Here is a 16,298-nt window from a genome sequence, read left to right as displayed (position 1 = left end):
CATCTCTAGAGCACCTAAAAAAAATTTCTCTGAAAGACAAATCTTGACTTTGGATCATTTACATCTTGACCTTAGAATGACCTCAGCTGTATTGCATTTAGGCTATATTGTACCTGTGAAAATGGTCTTAGAAATGTGTCTTGCTCCTTAGAAAGAGCTTGTCTGACTCAGGGCAGCACTGTTATATCTGAACAGACTGCTAGTAGGCTACTATTTGCAAGATGCATTAATAGATTAAAATCTTGTCTGTTGTAGTCAGTTCAAAATGGAGCAACCTGTTGTAAAACATTTAAAAAGCACTCTAGTATTTCTATATTGCTATAAATTAAAAGTAAAAATAGTCTATTTCAATTTAGGCTGATAAATCATTCATTCATACAATCTGTATTTATACTAGAGATGTCATTGATCAGTGACCCTCATCTCCAAAGACATTAAGTCAATTACAAAAACAAAACAACAGCAAAGAAATATACTAATGAAGAAAAGGAAGGAAGTAATTTTTTATTGTAATAATAATAATAAAGACATTATAACTTCCCGATTATAATATCCGATAATATCTTTGTATTGCATGAACGTTTGCTTCCACCCCTCCTTCTGATTCTGGCTGATTTCTAAGCTACCTATGAAGATTGTCCATGAATGTTGAACTCTGCTGCTGCAAAACGCACTGTGAGATTTAGTTTTTTTTTCTTGTTGTTGTGACTGCATTTAAATGTGATGTATTTATGTCTTTTCACTGTGCTGTAGTGTGTATCCTTACGATTGTGCTGATTTGGTTTATACTATGGGGGGGGGGGGGGTGATGCACGTTCACTTTTTTGCTGAAATTCTTCTTCATGCATAACCACAGATACAGACACATTACCCCATATACATGCGGTCTTTGGGGGGGTATTTCAGTTGTACATCCATTAAAATTAATGAGAGAACACAAGTTTTTTTTTAAGTATTCATTGTATGGTACACATCTTGTTCATGTGAATTAAATGTTGATAGAAAAAAACACTCTGTCTGTGTATGTTCCCAAAGAGAAATGTTTATGCTGATTTTGTGATGTTAAACAGTCCTGTGTTTAAAAAAAATACACACTGCTCTCTATCTCACTCCATGTATAGTTCTTCACTGTCATGAGACCTGAGCATGTATGCTGTGTATATGAAATGGAGGCAGTGACAAGATAAACAGAAGGTGATTGTTTAAGTTCAGACAATCATTTGTTTTTGTCTGGTTACAACTCCTAACATCAACCTTGACTGCAGTGGAACATTTATCTGACATACAGAGCTCCGGTTGTTAGACTCCAACCATTTTGAAAGCACCTCTTACTGTATGAAACAATTAAAAATGAAACATCAAGTTTCGTGACAAGCAAAATATGTTCCAGTACATCAAGTTCACTTGGAAGTGAAAGTTGTCAAAATGGAAAGTCAGTATGTCTCATAATTGACTGACTTTAGAAATGACATTTTCCCATAAATGAGACTCTGATATTCAGGTTCCTGTTAAACTCTGTTTTTATTTTTCTGTTGTCCATTATGGAAAAACTTTATCTCAAAATTTCAGAGGGCATTGTCTGAAGATCTTTTTTTGTGGGCAGGATATTTTTATGTTTCTGTTCCGGCGATAGGCAGTATTTTGTTCTGGGTTTTCTGTCCATCTGTCACATTCTTGTGAATGCAATATCTCCAGAGCGTCTTGAGAGAATTTCTTCAAATTTGGAAAAAACGTTCACCTGACGTAACCATGAACTGATTTGAATTTAGTGGTCAAAGATCACTTGTGTCCATCTCATTCTTGTGAATATAATATCTGAAGAAGGCCTTAAAGGATTTTCCTCAAATTTGGCATTAATGTGAACTTATAAGAATTTGGTGGCCAAAGGTCAGGGTTACCTGGACATTATAACATTCTGCAAAAACACTTTTCTGGCCATTACTTAACATCGTATTTCAGGAACAGTTGGAGAGACATTTGGCCAGATACTGAACTGGTGACACTAATCATGGGTGTCCACCTTGAAACTGTGCTGATTATATCGATATTCTGCACCGGCAGATTGAAGTTGTGAGTGAAGCATCCATGTTTTCACAGACATGAATGTAAACTGTAACTGCAACTTGACTTGCTTGAGAAGTTAATTCTACTTGTGTTATGAAATGATTAACCATGTAGCAATTAGAAGTCATGATTCGACCTGAGGAAAGCACACGTAAAGTAAAGCAACTTTAAGCAACTGTAAAGTGATGGATCATTTCTTAAGGTTCTTCAGACATGAAAGGGTGTAATTGCTAAAATTTGATGTGTTTACAGATGGTCGCAGACGTGTGATTCAGAGTAATATAAAGTGTTAATACTGATAGATAAATATTTACATTTGGCACTGCAAAAATAAGGAGGGCTCGTTCACATAAAAATGACATGCTACATTAACAATACTGTAAGAGCTGAATGATGACAGCTTATTATCCAAACAGTCTCATTTTTATGTATTAATATTGCTTTGCCATCTTTAGAAACAAATGATTTATCTGAACACTGACTTCATGAAGAGTTAGAAGAGCAGCAGAGCGTTGGCTGGCACTGCAGCACCACTATGTGGTTAACAAGTGTACACTTCCACAACTAGACAAGCATTTCCAAGCAATTTTTTCTCCTCTGGGAACTATTCGTGTGTATAGTGATGAAAAAAGATTAACTAAGTATTATGTAAATCAAAGCAGTTGCAAAATACCATTTGCTTCCCAGACATGACTTGCTCAACAAAACACACAGGGGTTTGAAAGAATGAGAATTCGCATACTGGAGTAATTAGGATGTGGCTAATTTATTGCAACACCAAATGCAGAGGGATTTGTTCATGTTCATAGGAATTACCTCAGAGGAATATTCCATGGCATGTCAAATATTTTATTTGATTAAAAAAAAATGTTATTTTGTTTTTATATTACTTACAACAGGGAAGAATATTAAATGAATACTTCACCCCCAAAATGATCATTTTTATACTCAACTAAACACTTAAACACAACAGTTTTGTTTTTGCTTCCATTTTTCACAGTTTTTAGGTTGTAAGACTTTTGCACTCAATAGATTTTCTTCTCAAATTTTGGTTTTTGGTTAATCCATCCACCTGACAGGTGTGGCTTATTAAGATGCTGATTAATCGTTACTACACAGGTTTGTCTTGGGATGGTCACAATTATAGGACACTCTTAATGTCCCATTTGATCACAAAACAATGCCACTGATGTTGCTGGAGTGACAACAAAAGTGTTGCATTAAAAACACACTTTTAAAAACCCTCATCAGTAGTTTCAACTGGTTTTCTCAGCAAACTGAAGTTATGTTTCTATGAATAAAACATGCTCAGTGCGTTCACCGATCAACAGACGGTCTCCAATCCTGACAAAAAATGATGCCACAAAGAACACAGTATTATTTTATTGTCAGTGGCCTTTGAGCACAAACCAACCACATCTTTAAAAACAATTGCATCATTCTGACAGGAAATAACTTCTCACAACTGACCCTGGAGACGCTCTACGAGTAGCTTCCTGCCTCAAACAGTTTGATGACGATAGCTTCTTGAGGCCGCAGCACCAGCGCGTCTAGAGTTGTCGACCCCAGGCGGTCCATTCCTGTGTTGGTCACAAACACTCCAGCTTTGGGCAAGCTCGGGGCCCAGGCAGGATCCAGGGCGTGAGGCTCAGGGCCGACGTTCAGCAAGATGAGGAAGTGGACACAACCCCAGGAACGCAAGAAGGCCAGGATGGGTGGAGATGAATGAGAGGGCAGAGTGGAGTTGGAGGAGGAAGAGGAATTGGTGGAAGAATTGAAGGGAAGAAAAGTGAAACTGCCGAACAGAAGAGCTTCTTCTCTGGCTCTGGAGTGACTGAGGGAGGTGAAAAGAGCTACAGCTGAACGCCTCCTCTTCTCTTTGTCCTGAGGAAGGGATGTAGAAACATTAAAATACGCAACTACTGCTTTGTGTCTTTAACTACAGCTGTATGTGACTGAAACTGACTAGTTTAGTCATTTCTAGGGGTACAGCTGGCTTGATTACTCACTGCCTGGGTGTCTGATGTTTCATCCGTGTCTTCATGTGATGAACTGTCTTTCACAGACACAATCTGTAAGACAGAAATGTTTTCCTTGACAATCTGAACTTCAAAAATGGATCATTTATAGACTCCAAGTTTAAGGTGGGACCTCACCTGGTCGATATCTTCATCATACTGCACTGCAGGTGATCCTGGCAGAGTCATCGTCAACACCAGCAGTAAGTTCTTCAAGTCAGGGGATGCTTTACCCCCAACCTGCAGAATATAGTGAATTATTCATCTCATTGGGATTAAGTTGAAATGATTAATCAGTTCCAGCTATTCTGATTATTGACATTGCACATGCATGTCTTACTGTCCAGCCAGGCCATATATCTTCATCTTCTCTTTGCAGGTGTGTCTCAATGGCATCAGCAACCTCCTTGGCAGACAAAGGGTATTGTGAAGGTGGCAGAATTGACCTCATGACCACATCCACCAGGGTACTGTTTCTCTGGCTGGAGTTTTCAAGAGGTGGCAAAATGTCTCTCGTCTGTTTGACTACCACAATCCTGAAGAAACACACAAACAGGCACACTTTTAAAGCATCATTTTATAATGAAAGACATTCATGTGCTGCATGTTTAACAATACCTTTCCTCTTCCTCACTGCTGAAGTCTTTGAAGACGCCTTTCCACTCCAGCAGAGTCTGAAATGTAAATATTTTACTGGAGGTGAGTTTCCTTGAATGACAGAATACAAAACATGTATGTGAACATCATTTTACCTTTTCTGAATAAGCTGCATCTGTGTCACAGATTACAAAGCCTGCCGCACCCTGCTCCAGCCAGAATCGGAGCGCATACTGTGGACAAAGTATCGTCATGTTTTTTAAAAAAAACTAGCATCACTGAGAATTTAACAGGATTAAGCAGCATAAGCAGACAGTAGTTTTTACATGTTCTGTGGCTGAGAGGTTTGGTGTCACATCTGCACTTCCTGCTACCTCCTCAGGTCCCAACAGATCCAGTTCACAGACGTCCAACACCACCTTTAGACCTGCAGCACCAATAAAGAGCTCATCACAGTCTTACCAATGCAGGCTGGTTTAAAAAAAAAAGAAAGACATCATTCACTCACCAGCTTTGGTACTCTCAGCGAGCAGATGCTGGATCTGAGGCAAAGTCCCAAACCTTTCACCAGTCGCATTCAGTTTCAAAGGAGACGCCTTCTTGTCAAACAGACCCTCCAGGATTAGAGCTCCGATGCCCAGGGACCTGAGGTAGGGAAGCTCCTCACACAGTGCTGTAAGAGAGATTAAACATTAGACTTGGCATTTAAACACAAAGCCATTCTGTTAAACATCCTCACTTTTTGTCTCAATACAATGTGTAGCTACCATTTCTGTTTTGTTTATACATGTTTTTTGTGCAAGTTTCATGTTGTATATAATAGATATTCATAATATATGTAGTTTTTTTATGGTTACTCATCTGCAATATATAACTTGTTCTTTCTTTCTTTATTCATTTATTTGTTTATTTGACATGGACATACAGTAACATTGGTGGTGTAACACTCAGACATGCACATGTCCCAGATGCACTGCTTTGAGTATTTATAGCAAAATGCTCATTTGCAACACCTGTCCATGGGAGGCTTTTAGAAATTACAAATTAAAAAACAGAGAAAAAAGAAGAATAAAATAAAAATAAAAGAAATATAGGTCATTACAAATACAAGTCGTAGATAAAATACAAATATAAAAGGCTGTGTGAGGAGACTAAACATACATGAGTTTCTCCTTCAGCAATGACTTCATACCTTTGTCAAAAGCAATAAAACTGTTTTGCCTTTTTCGCTCAGTGGGTAGACTTTTCCAAAGTTTTGCTCCAGTAACAGAAAAGGCTGATTGTCCAAATGAGATTTTGCACATTGGAATGCGACAGTTTCTGTTTAACATCTTTTAGTTATTCTGGGTGGGATCAAAAAATCTTCTTACACTTCAAATCAGTGCTCTTTTAATATCTTTTCAAAATTAGTTGCAAGCATGTAGTGATGGGCCACAATATTATTGCTTTGAAGCCAACGCTGTTTAGTGAGAGTGAAGTGTGAAAAACTTTGGCGGCCACATATAGTTATAGCATATATAGTATAGTAGAGAAGCCAGCCCCTTTTACATGTTTAAATACCTTTAAAGGGCCAAAAGTCAAGCAATAAAATCCAAAGAGGAAGGGATGCAAGTTTAATTTAGGGCTGTAGTCCCCAAAGACTCCACCTCCTACCCCGCCCATAGTCAGATAGTCAGGTTTCTCTAAGGAGATCTGTATTTCCTCACCTTTGAGTCCCTCTGACCCCTCGGCCTGCCTCTCGGGCAGCAGTTCGGGCTCCAGCTGATAAAACAGCGTCTTCTGCCACCACTTCAGCGGTGTTTCAACCGGCCGGGGGCTTACCGCGATGATGGCGATGGAGATTGCGAGCATGGCCAGCCAGGCCAGCCAGAACACCAGCACCAGGTAACAGCGCACCTTCCTCCAGCCCGGACCCCCCGCTGCCACCTCCAGCTCCTCTTTACTCAGTGGCTGCCACCGCTGGAAAAGCTCCGGTTCAGGCTCCGGTATGAGGAGCGGGGCCGACTCCGAGGCCCCCACACTGCCCGACAGCCCGGAGCCCGCCACGCTGCCGTACCCGGTGTCTCCTCCTGCGTTCAGAGGCATCCTGTCCGGCTGCAGGTGGGTGACATAGAGTTAGATGAAAGTTTAATTCCCTTGTGGATAAACAAACATGCAGACACTTCAGTTGTGGCAGACTGGAGTTATTCAACTGCTGCTGGGCTCAACTTTTGGTTTGATGTGTTTGTATGATCTGTGCGTACCTCGTCAGCTGGCTCTTTATCAGATGGCTCCATGTGAACCACAGGAGGACTGCAGGTGCAGCAGGATTCAACGTTTCTACTCTTAAGTGCAAACACACACAGCATGCAGCTGTGCCACCGCCTGCACCCCAACCTTCCCCTGCCTGTTTTACACAGCTGTTTCAATGAATTATATTAACTGCTTATATGCTACAGGTCAGCTGACAGGCAGACGTCTGATTGGCCAATTAAGAGTAAGATGACATCTGAATCTTAACTCTAGGACCGTTTTACTAATATAATCTCATAGGCTAATGTGGCTTCAACCAAATATTTAGATTACATTTAACACACAACACAGATAGTTGGTTTTGTTAATCAGATGGTTTACATTGAGGGTCTATGGAAGTGATAACAAAAACACTTTCACAAACACATGGGCAACTTTAAGTTGTCTAGAAGCCTACCCAAGCATTTTAGTGTCCCTACACAGATGCATACATACATAAATCAATTTAAACATCACATATTAACTACTTACGTCTTATAACATCATTGAAAAAACAGAATGAGATTCAACTTTACTAATATAGATACATGAAAACAGAACAATCTTATATCTCTTCCCAGATTCTCATGCTTACCAGTATTTTGATGGACAATTATCACCGCCAGGCATTAGCCACTTTCACAAACTACTGGACCAATCACCCTACTATTTTGTGTGCACATTACTGGTTGTATGCTCAATGACCTCTTGCAGTTGCAACGATTCCCAATTATTAAAAAATACATTTTTATCGAATTTTTTATGTCATCAATAATTGTGACTTCTCAGTTTTCTTAACCAACTGGTAAGGGCAGCAAGTGATCGACAAAGTTAAAATTTCCGCATTCATTTTGGCTAAAAAAAGCCTCACCTCATCTGTTGCAGGCCAGATTTTCGCCTTTGTTGTGGCTCAAAAAACCATTAAAAAAAGTTGGTCTTATTTGAACTGGAGCATCTGCAGATTAATTCCAAACCCGACCCACTAAAGTTAGGCAAAATACGACATGAATTAGCCCCCATATTTGCTACCTGTAAGGGAGCCAGGAGAGAGAGTGGCCAGAATGAAGTCGGACGGCAGCCTGCTGTAGATTTGCACTCTGCTGAGTCCGCTTTTCTAGTTTATGGATGTTTCTTTATGTATTACACATCTGCTTATATATTTATTTTGTTTCAATTTAATGTCAGTGAGGTGTTGTCCTGGTGAAATAAAGTCTAGACAGAACATTTGAAATCTAGGCAAATAAAAACCCCTGAAACCTCTTTGGACAAATATGCAACAACATTTCTGTTAGTTCCTATGAAATGTTGACATTTTGTGGAGAGAAGCTTCACCTGACAACAGTTGCTGGTTTAGGGGCCCTCTTGTGGCCATCATGCTTTAAACAGCTGCTTAGTTCACCAGTCTTTGCTCCATAAAAAGGCTCCAGATGAGCAGGTCAGGTTCAAACCCCACTTTGTTCCCATGTTGCTTAAAAACTGCCCGACATTAATCACAGTCATTACTTACGTTGTCTGTCTGAGGTTTGAGGTCCTTTCCTTCTTTCCCACCTCTTCGTCTTTGTCTTTGTCCAGTTCCCAGCCGAGCAGTGTCGTTCTGAGTTGAATATTTGACTGATCTGTCTTGTCTGGAGTGAGGAGGTGAGAAGCACACTGTCCAATAAACACTTCGCTCTGTTAATTCATACAGAGGTGCTGAGCCTCACCACACCCTCGCAACACATTCTGAAGAACCCATGACTGTCAAAGAGAGCCCCCTAAAGTCCCTCATGTGTTACTTTAGACTTTGACTTGAACCACCTTGCCTTTATTTTTTGGAGTATTGATACTGTAGATGGGTAAGGGAGAAATAGTGGTATGTTTTGGTTTTTTTTTATCTCCTGTAAGGTTTTCAGTCTGTTTGCTAAATGTCCAACACACTTTTATTCGGGTTTGGGTGTCTGAATGAAATGCAGGGTTGTAAATTCAAAGCTTTTTAATTCTGAGACTTTGCCATACAATGAGAGATCTTAACATTAATCTGATGTTATATTTCTTTTTGTGTGCACAGGAACAACAGGAAATCCCCCAAATGATAGCTGAAACTATTGATAGAAAGTTGATGTCCATCTATTTAGATAATCAATGAATCAATCATTTTCAAGTGAAAAATGCCAAACATTTGCTGGTTCCTGCTTTCTAAAATGTTTATCTCTTTTATTATTTTATTTGGTTTGATAACTAAACAGTGTTGTAGACTAGACTATTGGTTGGACAAAGAAACAATCTAAAGATGTCACCTTGTGATTTGAGGCTTTTTTTCACTGTTTTCTGAAATTTTGTGGACAATAACGTTAATTAATGGATTGATCAACAGATTAATAGATAATAGTTGGCCTCTTAAACAACTGCAAATCTTATCATATGTTAAAAAGTAAATGAGTCTAGCTATCACACAATATAATATTGTTAAATGAAAAAATGTGTCAAAACACTGATCATGTACTGCTTGCCTCATATATTATTTGATAGTATATATCTATAATTTTAACTTTGTAGTAATTGAACATACTCTATCAGTGATACTCAACTTAAGCCCTACTGGCCAAATCTGGCCTATGATAGGGTGCTGTGTGGCCCGCCAGCCATTTTCTGATTCAAGAATAAATCAGTCACACTGGGATTTTTTTCTCTGTATTTTGAATAAAGGGCCAAAGTGCAATAAAAAAAATTAAAAATGGAGCTTGTTTACAGAAAGTACTTGGGGACGATCCCTCTAACCCCCCCAACAGAGGCCCTGAATATTTTCAAATTCTCGAAACACCCGTGTGTATGCCTGACCTGTGAGGGCTGTTGCGACTGGATTTGCCACTTGGCAAACATTAGTAAAGAGAGGGACCGTTAAAAGGCTAAGAACATGCAAATCATTGATGATTATTGGTGGTTTATTGACTGGCCCTTGACAAAAGTTGCAAAAGTGACCTCCAGGTAAATTGAGCACTGAGTATCAGTGTGCAAATCTGTTTCCTGCAAGAGAACAACTTTCAGATCACACAGTGACATCACACATCACACATCCTCTCTAAAGAGCCACAGGGGGCCACATTTAATGAGGTATGTGTGCTAATTCCTGGGAACATCTCCTCTACACGTGTGCCCCCCCCTCCCCATCTCTTTCTCCTGTGATCTTTCTCCCTTTGCGTCTCTCCCTCTGGCTTTCTTCTCTTATGGTATACGTTTATGTTTTTGCTATAACAAGCTATTGATATCCATGTCACCCTTGCTCCCTGGCAGCATCGTGCAAATTGATTATTTACTTAGACATACTGCGTTCCATCATGAGACTCTCACACACGTAGCTTACGTGTGGTGCACACATTAGAGAGTGAAATGCTATTTTGTTTATTTTTGTGTGAATACTTGCTTTACAGTAAGGAGTGTCATATCAGTTGTTTTCGGCACACACAGGTTGTTACAGTTATAGCCACACAGTCATGTAAAATGAGCTGCCTTAAGCCTCTGGCATGTGCAGATAATGTATCTATTATATGTCAACAACAAAAAAAGATATAGTGCCAATATGACAAAAAAAAAAACACAGCGGGGATTTGATTTACATTTCATTACAATTGACCAGAAAGCAAGCTGTCAAAGAGAATATATCACATGACAAGAGTCATCGTTACTTAAGTGTTTATCTAAAATGGGAAGTCTCTCATTTAAACCAATGTCCATGCAGCTGGCAGTGATTGTGTTTCCATGGTGACGGTTTTAGTTTGAGTCCTCCTCTGATCCTTCGATGTCCTGAAACGTCACAAGACAATAATATCACCAAAACTGATAACCTATGTTGTAACTTTATTTCACTCACACAGAGCAAAAAGTGCTTTTATGTTATTTTAAAAATCATAGGTCATGACTTATGATTTAGTTTATTTCCAGAGAAACTCACAAATATCTGCTCAAGTTTTTATTATTAGTATCATTGGTCCTAATGATTATTTTCATTGTTGATTTATTGGTAAATTATTTTTGAATTTCATATACTCATCAAAAGAGCAGTGTGTAGGATTAAAGGGCATCTAGTGGTAAGGACTGAAAATTGCAACCAACGTCAAGTGCCACGATTGAACTTCCGGTTAGGATTCCTTCAGTATTAATTGTTCAGGAAGTTTATACCAGGAGCCAAATTATCCGCAGAGTTCCCTTCTTCTCCAAAACAAATAGATCAGGTGGTTAAAAACCAGTAAAAGCAGTTTCACATTACAAATCAGTGTTTCTCTGATGGTGTTTAGCTCATTGGTTGACCAGAGGATTTAAAGTGATAACAACACTGAATAAAGCAGTTTTGCTCACTCCTTGTAGCAGATGGGCTGCTAACTATGGAAGCCGATGCAAAAATGTGAATGGCCCTATCTAGAGCCTGAGTTTGGTTTGTCCATCCTGGGCTACTGTAGAAACATGGCGGTGAAACATGACAGACTCAACTTACAATCCCACACACTGGACTCTTAATTACAGAAAATTGAATAAATGGAGGTTTTAGTATGTTAGCTTAAGCAGGCCATAAATGGCATCATCACTTTGGACTCAAGTACACCGAAAAGGATATTTTTCACTGTTTTCTGATGTTTTAGAGAGCAAATGATTACTAATTAATTGAAAAAGTCATTTGGTGCAGCTTTGGAAAACTGCGTAAATCGGGCACATCATAGTGTCATGTGACTCATGTCTTACCATTGGCTCCTGAGACCTGAGAGTCATGGCGTGTTTCTGATATGAAGAGATGATACAGTCTCGCCTTCAAAGAGATAAACAGTAGTGTTATGTTAAAAGGATTTGAGTCTCCAGAAATGCTCTTTCTTTGTTTTTACTTGCTTAGACTTACTTGCTGGTGATGCCTCCTCCTGGTGGAAGCCCCGGCATCTCTTCTGCAGCCAGGAATTTGATCACATATAGAAGGTCAGGGTCCTCATCTCTGGATCTCATCATCTGAATAATTTCTGTTATGGGAGATAGTCAGAAAATATGCTAATAAATAAGGGAGCTGGCAGAAGTGCTTTGTTGTGGTGGTTTGAAGTGACTCCTTAAATCACCTTCCACTTTCATATCGATCTGTTGTTCCAGCTCTGCCTCCTGCTGCAGTGCATCCTGTGACACCTGGGGGGCGCCAGGGAAGCAGATGATGATGATGCTCATGTTATCCAAGCTGCCCTGCAGAGGGAGACAAAGAATCTCGATACTGCAGAGGTTCAAATGAACTCAACAGGAAGGTAACTAAGTGCATTTACTTTTTGAGGTGTTTGACAGCTATTGTTGATGATAAACCCTAGTTAATCTGCAAATGAAGAAACCTATAATGAACATATATATTAACACATTGGGCTTTGCTTTGCAGTCAACTGCAAATGTATATACATGATTTAGATTAACTCCACCTCAGCTAGGTGTTACATTAGAATGCTGCTTATATGTTAAATCAGAGTTGATATCCCAAAAGTATAATAAATAATAATCTAACACCGAGCCTTCTGCCTGCAAAATGATTACTTTGATTTTTGATACTTCAGTTTAAGATTACTGATAATGCTTCTGCAAACGTTTGAAAGCAGTACAGTCTTCCATCACTTGAAATAAACGTTGATAGCAGGACACTGACATCTGTGTCCGGTTGGATGATTTATATTATTAGATTTATTTCGGTTTGGACAAGATATCAATCTCCCGTGATTTTACAGTTAAATAGTAATGCCAGATGATAATATTGATGGTTTACAAATACTGCACTTTAAGTCTGTGGCTTTTGAGCACCCGTGAAGTCGAGCTTGACAAATAGATAAATCAGCCAAGCTGATATATCTGCTGATATTAACTTATTGCAGATACATCTAGTCAGTGTATGGGCTGGCCTAAAAACTCATTGTCAGTGCAGGTTTAAACCCATCGTCATGTTTGTTATGACATTAGAGAGGTGAGGAGTGCAGCTCAGTGTGTACTGGAACATGTAGTCTTTTAACAGGACAGTGCAGTAAGCCTTTTTAGGCGAAATAAATAGCAGCCCATCGCAGCCAGGATAAATCCTATGAGCTGGTATGTATTGAACAGTAACACTGAGACTCACATTCTGTCCTAATCCGAGCCATGTGTAGCATTTCTCTCCTCTTATCCCATGCCTCTGCATGCCGTAATACAGTTATTTATAGGCCGGGCTAACGGGCTAAGGGCTCGTCAGTGTTCAAACGCACAGTTACGCTACTAACAAGCATTAACAAGACCTGCAGGAGACTTGCATAACAACACCACCTCAGATCCTCTGTGTACACTTGCCCTCAAGCTTCCCATTCATAAATCCACCTGCTCTAATGCTGTGCGTCACAGGAAAATCCTGGGAGAGGATTTTCCTGTGAAGTTTGGAGGAGTGGAAGTTCTGCCGAACTAAGACTAACGGAAGGCTGCTAATGTAAAAGTACTCAAGTGTTGGGTAGTTAAGAAGATTAATGAAAAATGATTCATATATTTTGTGAGTTGTTGCAGTTTAGCAAATATGTTTGGGGCACAGATATATTCTTTAAAAACAAGATTTTAATGGAGAATCTGGAACATCTGCACTAATAAACGCTATGGGGAAACATAATTCATATGTTTTGGATCAAAATGTTTCAGATCTACAAAAGATTTACACAGTATGTTCCATCTTTATCATGTCAGGATATATATGTTAAGCAGATCGACAGAACATTTAATTCAAACCGAAGTTTGAGGGCCGGGTATTGAACCTCTGTGGCTTTGTGATACTAATGTTGCAGATTTATTTTTTGGTTAGATAGTTCCTGGTCTGAATCAAACTTTAAACCATGTTACTTTAAATTCTGGCAAAGTTTAACATTTTAACTCTTTTATTATTGAATTCCATCGAGAATTTTGCTGAAAGATATGTTTATTCTTCAAGAATCTGACCACAGCGTTGCATCCACGGGAGCTTTCCATCATGTCATGATTGTTTTTTCAAATGCTGTTTATTGTTGTCAAAGTAGAAAAGTATATTGTGCTGTCAGCTGCATTGAAAAATACCTATTAATAGTCATAGGTTTTTAGATGCCTTTATGCTGAGGTACCAGTGGCAAAACACCATCTTCCTCCTTGCTTTTTTCATTAAACATGTTAGCTAAATATTCCATCTAATTAGCGATTCAAGACTCTTACTTCCTTGTACAATGTTTGAATCATCATCATCATCATTTTTTCATGCATCTCATATGTGTATACTGTTGTGGTGTCGACTTCTCACCTTATAGAGGCAGAGGTCAATGACTTGGGTGCAAATCTCCCTCAGGTCATCGCACACCTGCAGACGGCTGCGCACAAAGGCGCACAGCTCCTCATTACCGATGGCGTCCCACACACCATCACATGCTAGAATTAGGAACTCGTCTTCAGGTGCCCGCTCCAGCTCGTACACTTCTGGCTCAGGTGACACCAGCTGCTCTGTCTGCGGCCTCCAGTCCACTTCCTTGAAGTCAAAGTCCCCCAGTGCTCTGGAAACAGCCAGCGATCCATTAACTCTCTGCAGGGTCACCGAGCCTCCAGCGTTCTGGATGCGCTCCTTTTCTCTGGGGTTGAACGGCTTGTGGTCCTCTGTGTAGAAGATCACCTGGCCGTTACGGCAGAGCAGGGTGCGAGAGTCCCCGCAGTTGACAAAGTAAATGTAGTTTGGTGAAATCATGACAGCTGCTGCAGTGGAGCCACTGCGGTCCCAGTTGTCCTGGCGAGCCAGTTTGTGCATGTGGCGATCGATGTCCAGGAAGCCTTCGCGGATCCCCTCCTTCACCTGCTCAGGGTCCTCGTTTGCTTTGACACCACCTGTTGGACATGAAGGAGAAAAAAATGGTTTTAGTGTAGATTTACATCGTATTGTGTAGTTTCTGGCATCTCCAAGTTTTTTTAGAGGCCAACACATATGGACCCATGGAGGCACCATGTAAACTGGGTGTCTGTCTTGGGTATAATTTGTGAAATAACTGGCTCTGGAAACGGGACATTTCTCCCTCAATGTTTAGAACCCTCCAATAAACATTTAAGTGTGAGAGGAAATTGATTTTAATGAAATCAAAGACATTTCGCCCTTAAATTGTTGAAGAAAAGGAACAAATTGGTGCATAAAAATTCACAAGAATGCAATTTGATGCTTAAATTTTACTGGGGGAGAACCCTCAAAAGAGTGTCAGACTGACAGTCTTCTCTCATATGGCCAACCAATCAGTTCACAACTCAAAGTATAAACCTTGACATCTGGTTGAGTCTCAGCAGCTCTGTTTTCGTTGTTTTGTTTTGGGTTTTGCTTGAGCCCTGAAAGTTCAACACTACTTTGCTTGCTGCTGTAAAAATAATTACATAATATCCAGGGTCCTTATTTTGACATATGTTGCAGCTTATATTGTATGTGTTTTTTTTTTTTATCAACAGTTCTCATTTAGATGTTCATTTTATTAATCAACTTTATTGTATATGCACTGTGCCATGTTAGATTTCCAGGGTTATCTCACCCTTAGACCTGTATCATAATTAGCTACTTTCATGGACTTTGTGTTGTGATTTTGTGGACTTTTTGTTTGGGTTTTTTTATGCTTAAAAAGTGCAAATGTATAAGTAATTCAGTATACTGCTAATACTTTATACAGAGTGCAGTAAATTTTCGTCTTCCTTGCCAGCATATTTATTGGCAATGTAGGTGCAGTATATTTTCAGTTTGAAATATGACTGTAAAAATGTTTTACATGTAAAACTGACAGTAAGTGCATTTAAACTCTGCATGAACAGCTCTCAAATGAACGACTAAAAGTGTGTTTTCTGCTACAGTAAAAATGTGATTATAGAGTTGTACAGCTCTATATTTTTACCACCTTTAATAATTAGATTCATTTTATCAGTCCCTAACTGTTGTGTACCTGTTGCCAGGATGTGCTCCAGCAGGTTTCTGGAGCAGTACTGTGCCACCGTGGTGCCTGCATGTCCATCAAAAACAGCAAAGTATCCCCAGTCTGTCAGCTCGCCTCTCAGCTGGGGCATGCAGGTGTGGGCGTCCTCCATCTGAGCCCTCCAGCCCTGCATGCTCGCCACAGCGTAGTTCATCCCTGACTGAGATTCCCCCTCTGACACATGCTTCTCCAAGATTGGACGATCCAGGTACGGGCTCGGCATTGTGTCATCCTCATCCAGATTGTCGTCCTCCTCAGATCCAGGTTCCCTGGCCCCCCCTTTAAAGAAGAAGGTGACCATCTTCTCCGTCTCTTTGACCAGCTGGCGGAGGAAGGAGGGCACCTCTACATTGCTGGCACGCCTGGCCGTCTTCATCACGCCGCGGAGCCTGTGCTC

General features: G+C 39.9%; 2 protein-coding genes across 2 annotated transcripts; both read right to left on the bottom strand.

Annotated features, from left to right (window-relative positions):
• Positions 1-3,431: 3,431 nt before the first annotated feature.
• Positions 3,432-7,056, bottom strand: LOC121943525 (4F2 cell-surface antigen heavy chain). Its single transcript, XM_042487054.1, has 10 exons — positions 6,923-7,056; positions 6,386-6,773; positions 5,188-5,352; positions 5,006-5,106; positions 4,835-4,912; positions 4,701-4,756; positions 4,423-4,618; positions 4,221-4,322; positions 4,074-4,136; positions 3,432-3,948 (listed from the first exon to the last, which is right to left on the bottom strand). Exons 1-10 carry the CDS (start codon positions 7,025-7,027, stop codon positions 3,547-3,549), a joined length of 1,656 nt encoding a protein of 551 aa, XP_042342988.1. The 5' UTR covers positions 7,028-7,056; the 3' UTR covers positions 3,432-3,546.
• A 3,478-nt stretch (positions 7,057-10,534) lies between these two features.
• On the bottom strand, positions 10,535-16,297 carry ppm1na (protein phosphatase, Mg2+/Mn2+ dependent, 1Na (putative)). Its single transcript, XM_042487403.1, has 6 exons — positions 15,872-16,297; positions 14,215-14,786; positions 12,023-12,140; positions 11,815-11,929; positions 11,664-11,727; positions 10,535-10,730 (listed from the first exon to the last, which is right to left on the bottom strand). The coding sequence occupies exons 1-6, from the start codon at positions 16,275-16,277 to the stop codon at positions 10,698-10,700; spliced, it is 1,308 nt and encodes a 435-aa protein (XP_042343337.1). The 5' UTR covers positions 16,278-16,297; the 3' UTR covers positions 10,535-10,697.
• Position 16,298: the final 1 nt, after the last annotated feature.

Source organism: Plectropomus leopardus, chromosome 5, assembly GCF_008729295.1.
Source record: "Plectropomus leopardus isolate mb chromosome 5, YSFRI_Pleo_2.0, whole genome shotgun sequence".
Classification (NCBI taxonomy): domain Eukaryota; kingdom Metazoa; phylum Chordata; class Actinopteri; order Perciformes; family Serranidae; genus Plectropomus; species Plectropomus leopardus.
This window is presented reverse-complemented; position numbering and strand designations above follow the sequence as displayed.